The sequence below is a fragment of the Gracilinanus agilis genome, chromosome 1, assembly GCF_016433145.1.
Source record: "Gracilinanus agilis isolate LMUSP501 chromosome 1, AgileGrace, whole genome shotgun sequence".
Classification (NCBI taxonomy): domain Eukaryota; kingdom Metazoa; phylum Chordata; class Mammalia; order Didelphimorphia; family Didelphidae; genus Gracilinanus; species Gracilinanus agilis.
This window is the reverse complement of record NC_058130.1, coordinates 136272423-136280437: the sequence shown is the minus strand read 5'-3', so window position 1 is coordinate 136280437 and position 8015 is coordinate 136272423. Positions and strand designations below refer to the sequence as shown.

At 46.4% G+C, this 8015-nt stretch overlaps 1 protein-coding gene across 1 annotated transcript in view; it reads left to right on the top strand.

The window, feature by feature from the left end:
* Positions 1–8015, top strand: part of BAIAP3 (BAI1 associated protein 3) — a 36580-nt gene that overhangs the window by 24833 nt on the left and 3732 nt on the right. Inside the window, exons 16-25 of the mRNA XM_044677532.1 lie at positions 531–621; positions 1354–1410; positions 1632–1729; positions 2959–3010; positions 3800–3930; positions 4798–4921; positions 5408–5551; positions 5731–5823; positions 5989–6180; positions 6336–6404. Of these exons, the coding sequence (XP_044533467.1) occupies positions 531–621; positions 1354–1410; positions 1632–1729; positions 2959–3010; positions 3800–3930; positions 4798–4921; positions 5408–5551; positions 5731–5823; positions 5989–6180; positions 6336–6404 (1051 nt within the window). The remainder of the gene's footprint in view (positions 1–530; positions 622–1353; positions 1411–1631; positions 1730–2958; positions 3011–3799; positions 3931–4797; positions 4922–5407; positions 5552–5730; positions 5824–5988; positions 6181–6335; positions 6405–8015) is intronic.

Genomic DNA, 8015 nt, shown 5'->3' with positions numbered 1-8015 from the left:
AGGAAGGAAGGAAGGAAGGAAGGAAGGAAGGAAGGAAGGAAGGAAGGAAGGAAGGAAGGAAGGAAGGAAGGGAGGGAGGGAGGAAGGAAGAAAGGAAGGAAAGAAGGAAGGAAAGAAGGAAGGAAGGAAGGAAGAAGGTAAAGGAAGAAAAGAAAGAAAAAAATAACCTTGAATGAGAGGGATAAGGGGGCCCAGTGAAATAATGACCTAGATGGGTGAGGGCTCACTGAGGAGGAAGGGAGCTCAGTGAAAGGGATATTGGCTCATGGAGAGATTTAGGATTCTGGAAGAGGACGAGTGGGGGGTTACCGAGGTGATGAGGTCTCAGCGAAGGGATGGGGTACTGAGAAAGAGTGGGAAGATTCTGGACTATCCAGAACTGATTGTCCCAGTTTCAAGAGTTCTGCTGAGCCCGTTTTGGATGGCTAGATTATGTAGAAGAATTTTTTTTTTAAACTTCATTTTTCATTCTGGGAGGTAGGTAGGTGGGTAGGTGAAGGCCTTCCCCCTCTGTCTTTTTCCAACACTAGGTGTCTTAGTCAGATTCACAGTCTCCAGCCCTTCCGCATGGTCTGCCCCTTCCAGAATGAACTACATGTGGACATTGCCACAGCCCTGAAGGTAAATCTGACCCATGACCCCTAGCTGGTGACAATTCTCTTCTCTCTTCCCATCTTCTCCTCCTTTATCTCTCCCACATCCCCTCCTCCCAACAGGGATTCTGGTTTCTACCTGCTCCCAGGTCCTCCCAGCCTCCAAAGGGCCCTAAGGTGGTTTCCCCTTCTCCAGGAGCAGCTGGGCCAGCTGAATCAGGGCCAGGAGCTCCTGCATATCCAGCTCAGTTTCCCAGATCCTCCCCTTCTCTAATGTGCCCCTCGATTTCTCAAGGGATGCTCGAGCCCAGACCCTCCAGCCTCATTAATGTTTCAGTGTACACTCAGAACTCAAAGGAGCCGTTTTCATACTTGGGATAATTAGCAAAATTCAACCCCCGGGGCAAACAGCATGAAAGCACCCTCAGCTTGAAAACTGTAGTGAAAAAAATAAATAAGAGGTAATGAAGACAAATTGAGTTGAGTGGGAGGAAAAACTGTTTCCCAGAGTGACTTCTATTCTGCCAGAAGAGCACGTGCCACGTTTTTGCCAGCCCTCCAGAGCGGTACCCTGAGACAAAGCCCTAGTAACGCCATCCTCGTTCTGCACACGCGGCATCCTAAAACGAAGGAGCAGCAGGACTTTTCCCACAAGCTGCTCACGCTCTTAGACGAGTCCACTGAGCTGAGCCTAGACACCCCAATGACCTCCCTTCTAGGGCTCTGTCACTCTGAAGCCCCCTCCTGGTTTCTGTTTCAGAAAGGAACTCAAGACTGGTATGAAAGACTCCAGAGAAGCCGGAGCCCCCTGGGAAAGGTAGAGCCCTCCGTCTGGGGCCTGGGGACGAGGGTCACTTCTTAAAGACGAGCCCCAAGAGCCACGGGTGGTGCCCTTCTCCAGGGGTGTGCAAGAGCAAATGCTTGTACCCATGTGTGGACATATTTCTGCGTGTGTGTGTGTGTGTGTGTGTGTGTGTGTGTGTGTGCATCTGTGTCCTGGGCTCCGTCACGGGCAATGACAATGACCTCTGACTGCAGCCTGGGCTGGAATGTCTCCCTGGACTTATCAGCCTGGCAGATGCCGTGTACGACGACTTGCAGGCCAGTCACAGCGTCTATGGGAAGCTCTTCGTCAGGTGAGGAGGTGGGGTGGGGACGCCGGGGAGTGGAGAGGAGCCCCCCGGGGAGGAACAAGCAGAGAGGGCACGCGGGCACACTTTCCTCTCCGTTCTCATTCGATCCTCATAGACCCTCCTCCTGGGAGATGGGGCAGAAAGGATTATCCCTCTTTTGTGGAAGAAAAGACTGAAGCCCAGACAGGGAAGGGTCATAAACCATGTTTGCCAGCAGGAAGACTGCTGGGTTTGGAGTGAGAAGACCCAGCTTCAAGTCCTGGTTTTGCCACTTCCTCTAGGTGGGACCTTGGGCAAGTCACCACATCTACCCCAGCCTGTTTTCTCTTCTAAAATGGAACCAAAAAAACCCCCTTACCTTTGGTCTTAGAATTGATACTAAGTGTCGGTTCCAAAGTAATAATTCTTAAAAGTAGCTAATTCACAGGGTTACTGTGAAAGAATGTATGGAAAGGGTTCTTTTTTCCCTCTCATTTTTTAAAATTTTTGTTTTTTTATCAATTACACATTAATAACAAATTTCCACACAGTTTTCCTAGGTTATATGATTAAACTTATCTCCCTCCCTTCCTTCTCTTCCCACTCCTGGTGCTGGCAGGTGATTCGATCTGGGTTATACATGCATTATCATGCAAAACCTATTTCTATACTGTTCATTTTTATAAGTGAGTAATCTTATAAAACCAAAACCCCAAATCATAAACCCAAATAAACAAGTGGAAAATCATATGCTTGATCTGCATTCTGACCCCAATAGTTCCTTCTCCAGAGGCGGACGGCATTCTTTGTCTTAAGTCCCTCAGAATTGTCCTGGATCATTGCATTGATGAGAGTGACTCAGTCTATCACAACTGTGGAAAGTGTTTTTGAGGATCTTAATCATACATTATATAAATGGCAGACACGCTGCCTGTCAAAGGCCGGGGTTGGAATAGATGATCTCTAAGGCTCTGTGATTCCAGGACTTGCAAGGTCACAATGGCAAGTGGGTGGCAAAACCAGTACTGGAATTTTGGGGTCCCTGCTCTGCTGAGGCTGGGGGAGTCCCAGAGTTTATCCCCAGAAGTCAGGAAAAGCAGCTAAGGGTCTCCCCAATCATGACTCTTGCATGAAGAAGGAAGAGATACGATGCCTCTACTATCACCATCATCATCAGGGTACCACAGGGCTGAGCGGCAGGACACCTAGGCTTTTTCTTCCTGTCTCAGTCTGGGCCATCTTTCCCTCTACAGCATCGTGAAGGTTGATTTGTTTGGCATCACCTATAGGCAGCTGGAGAAGATGGTGAGGAACCTCCTGTGGAATACTTCATTCTAAGATCCGGTCTTTGGGGGCACCTCTGAGAGAATTTGGATCCCTAATTCCCACCTTCTGGAGGAGGGAGCAACGAGGGTCCTTTGTCTTCTCCTGCCTTCCTCAGACGTAGGTCTGGAAAGAAAGGGGATGAGGAGGTCACGAAGGTTCCTTGTTCTGCCTTAGTTCACTGGGAACAGGGAAACCATCTTCCAGAATGGTGGAGCCTCGTCTTACACAATAGACACAGTCTTGAAAAACTGCATGTAAATTGAATCTTATTTTAAATGAATGAAGGGAGATGATTGGCCACTTAGAAACTTTCATGAAAGTACCTGAGGAGTGTGATGGATACTGTTGGGCCAATTTATCTCGTAGGTACATTCAAAGGTTCAGAAAGTGGGTAGCATCTTCTCTCTCCTCATCCCCTGGTCTGCCTCTTCTTGGTCTTTTGCTTCTCTCTGTCCAGGATCCTTTCTTCCTTCCCTCTTCTATTTCTTCTCTCTCTTGTCTCTCTTCTCCACCCCTCTCCCCTGCTCTTTTCTCTCTGGCTCTTTCTCTCTTCTTTCCTCCTCATCATTTCTATTGGTTTTCCTTCCCTCTCTCTTCCATCTCTCTCCTCTTCCTTTCCCCTTCTCTGCTCCTCTCTCCTTGGTACCTGAAGCAAGGTAGTAGTTAAAAAAAATACATATATATATATATATATATACATATATATATGTATAATTGTTGTATATTGTTGTGTATTGTATGTTGTTGACCGTGCCCTCTGTGGAGCAGGTCGCTGAAGAAGTCCAGGCTCCGGTGGAGGAGCTGAGTGCTGGGCTGGAGTTGGGCAGTGCCCCAGGCCTCTTTGAGCTCTATATCACCCTAGCAGAGATCCAGCGCCTCAGAGTCTACCTCCCCACCAAGTGAGTGGATTCTTGTCTCTCTGCAATTCTAGTATTCTATAAACTCTTGCAACCCCACCTCATAGGGTGTTGTAAGGAAAGCGTTCTGTAGGCAGTAAGCAGTGGAAGAAATACAAGCTTTTATTCTCCTTTCTCCCTGATAAATTAAGTTTTCTTCCAATTCTAATGACCTATTATAAGCCTCCAGAGGATGGGGAAAGGTTTGGGGCTAGGCCCTGCTTCAGGAAGGCAAGGTAGCTAAAAAGGGCTCTGCTACTACCCTCAGGCTTATATTCTTCATGTTCCAGACTCCCTCAGAGGTTCTCTCTCACCCTCTGTGACCAAGCCTAGATGTTTTCCACCTTCCAGACTCCTCTTCCTCCCCTTCTTGAATGAATCCCTTTAGACCAGTGATTCCCAAAGTGGGTGCCACCGCCCCCTAGTGGGTGCTGCAGTGATCCAGGGAGTGGTGATGGCCACAGGTGCATTTATCTTTCCTATTAATTGCTATTAAAATTTAAAATTTTAATAGCAATTAATATTTGCTATTAAATATTAGCAAGGGGAAAGGGGGCAGTAGGCAAAAAAGTTTGGGAACCATTGCTTTAGACCATCCCTTCAATGCACCCCTCAAACTTCATACTGGAACCAAGACCTCTATACCTTCCTCTGGGAAGTCTTCCTTGATTTAGGTCATCACAAATAACCTCTCCCACCCCAGACTCCATTCTAGCTGCCAAGTTTCATCTTGAATGATGAGGGGGCAAAAAAACCCAAACAAACAAAGGAAGTCTTCTTATCACTTCACAATTTACTCATGGGAGATTGAGGCGGGAGGGAGAAGGGATTCAAGACCACAACCCTTTAGCCTCTTCTCCTCCCTGCTAGGGACAGCCCTGCCCTAGCGCTGCCAGGTTTCCACACTCAGTTCTTTCCAGCCATCCGCCTGTGGCTGCAAACACTTCGTGACAAGACTCGTCAGCGACTCCAGAGAGCTGTAGATATGGACAAGGTGGGTGGCGAGGCTGGGCTCTCTGTGGTCCAGTTGCCTTATCTCTTGCCTGGTGGGAAGAGCTACAGACTCTTGACCTCTTCACCCCTCATCCCCCAACTAAGGGGGTCCAATCTATTGGAAGGGGGCAGTATAATTGGTCCCTCTAGCTTCTAGCCCTAGGAGGAATGTGAGAGAAGCTCAGTTGCTTCTTCCCAAGGCTGATTGGGGAGGGGGTGGTGGTTAGGTTTGGGGGAAATCCAGAGCCAATGTGGTACAGATGAAAGACCACTGGATACTGGACCTTGGGCAAGTCACTTAATTGATTTAAATCTCATTTTCCTTCTCTGTAAAATGAGGGGATTGAATGAGTTGACCTCTAAGGTCCCTTCAAGTTCTAAGTCTGTGATGCCATGAATGCCCGGAGGAGGGTCTACCCCAGAGGAGAAGCGCCAGTCCGTGATGCTGTTTTGTTTCTGTCTCATTCCTTCCCCCCCACCCCCACAGCTGGAGCCCATGGACCCCAGCTCCAAACACAGCAGCTCAGCCGCTGATGCCACCCTTTGCTTCTCGCAGACCCAGGAGCTCTGGGCCCAGCTGGCCTGGCCAGAATCTGCTGAGGCCCTGGACTTGGTGACTCAGCTCACTGAGGTGAAGCCCAGAATGGGAGGATGAGGAGACTAGATAGACTTGCCTGGAGATTCTCCAGGGGGAGAGGGCCCTGCCCTAGGAGAGCCAGGAACAAGGGGGAGGAGGGGAGGTACAGCCTTATTTGGGGGGAGCTCTAGGCCTGAAGAAGAGAAGGAAGGCTTATTTCTTCTCTTCCTTAGGATATCTGTGAGGCTGCTCTCTACTATCCAGAGCTGCTTCGGAAGAAGGTGGACGCCCGGCCTCTGGCCCTCGGTGAAGCAGTGAGTGAGCCGGTGAGCCCGTTGGGGTACAGATGGGTGAGGGGAATGGGGTGTACGGGGGGGGGGAGGTGAAGCCACAAAACAAAGCCCCTAGGCTTTCAGGGAATGGTCTGCCTCCCCTAACCAGAGCCTGAGGACGGTCCCAGTCATCTGCCCCCTCCTCCTTTCCTCTCTCAGCTTTGCATCGCCCTGAACAATGTGGAACACGTTCGAAAAGCCACGGGGCAGGTGCTTCGGAGCCTGGAGTGGCCAGAGCCAGGGGGAGGGTCTCCGGGGGGCCTCCCCAGAGCCCTGAAGAACCGACTGCTGGCTATGGATGAGGACCTTCAGAGAGAGGCCCGGAACATGATCGCACACCTGACAGCCAAGGTGGGACTGTGCCAACTGGGCTGACTGGGGCAAGGGTTGGGAGCAGGGCATGCTGCGCCCATAAGATGCTCCCATCCCCAGGAGGCCTTTGTTTCCTCCCCTTGGGGGCCTCCTCTTTCACTTATTTTCTCATTGTCCCCAACTCTTTCCCCTAGATGGTAGGAGACATTAAGAAGTATGTTCAGCATATCAGCCTGTCACCAGACTCGATCCAGAATGAAGAGGTGAGTGCCCGAATACCCAAGGCTCCCCCAGGTGGCTTGCACCCCACTCTGTGGTCCAGGGAAATGGAATGGAATGAGCATGAAGTGCCTACTAGGCGCCGTGCTAAGTGCTTTATAAATATTATCTCATTTGATCCTCACATTAACCCTTTGAGGAAGCTGCTGTTATTTTTCCCACTTTACAGTTGAGGAAACTGAGGTAGTTTCTAATTTGATCATTTAGGTGATTTACAAAAAACATAAACTTCCTGGATTAACAGAAGAGGAAACAGAATACTTAAATAATCTCATTTTAGAAAAAAGAAATTGAACAAACCATCCATGAATTCTCCAAGGGCCAGATGGATTCACAAGTGAATTCTACCAAAAAACAATTAATCCCACTACTATGTAAATCATTTAGAAAAACAGGCCAAGAAGGAGTCCTACCAAATTCCTTTTATGACACAAGTATGGTGCCAAAATCTAAACCAGGGAGAGCAAAAACAGAAAAAAAATTATAGACCAATTTCCCCAATGAATATTGAATTTTAATAAAATACTAGCAATGTATGTATCACAAGGATCATTCACCATGACCAAGTGGGTTTTATAACAGGAATTTGAGGCTGCTTCAATATTAGAACTAGCAGCAAAACTGACCATATCTATAACAAAACCAACAGAAATCGCGATTATTTCAACAGATGCAGAAACAGCTTTTGACAAAATATTATACCCATTCCTATTAGAAACATTAGGGAGCAGAGGAATAAATAGAACTTTTCTTAAAATGGCTGGTAGTATCTATCTAGAACCATCAGCAAACATTATCTATCCTGGGAACAACCCAGAAATCTTCCCAACAAGATCAGGATGGAGGCAAGAATACCCAACTGTCACTGCTATTATTCATTATACTAGAAATGCTAGCTGTAGCAATAAAAGAAAAAGAAATTAAAGGAATCAGAATAGGCAGTGAAGGAACAAAATCATCACTCTTTGCAGATGAGGTGATGGTATACTCAGGAAATAATAGAGAATCAACTAGAAAAATAGTTGAAATAATTAACAACTTTAACAAAGTTGCAGGATATAAAACAAACCCACATAAATCATAAACAGCATTTTTACTTTACTAACAAAACCCAGAAGCAAAAGATAGAAAAAAAATCCATTTATTTAATGATAGATTTATCTTTATTTACTAATTTGTTCTGTATTGCAGTAGGCTCTAGACTTCTTGAGATTAGGAGCTGCTTTTTCTCTTTAGATCTGACATTGAGCACAATTTCTTAATAAATGTTTACTGAATTTAAAAAATAAATTAATGATAGATAATATAAAATATTTAGGAATCTACTCATCAAGACAAACCAGGCACTGTATAAACTTAATTACAAACACAAAGTCAGATCTAAACAATTGGAAAAATATTCATTGCTCATAGATAGACCAAGCAAATATAATAAAAATGACAATGTAACCTAACCTACTTATTCAGTGCTATACCAATCAAACTGCCCAAAAATTATTTTATAGAGCTAAAAAAATTTTTAAAGTTATCTGGAAGAACAAAAGATCAAGAGTATCAAGGGAATCAATGGAAATTGTGGCAAATAAAAGTTGTGA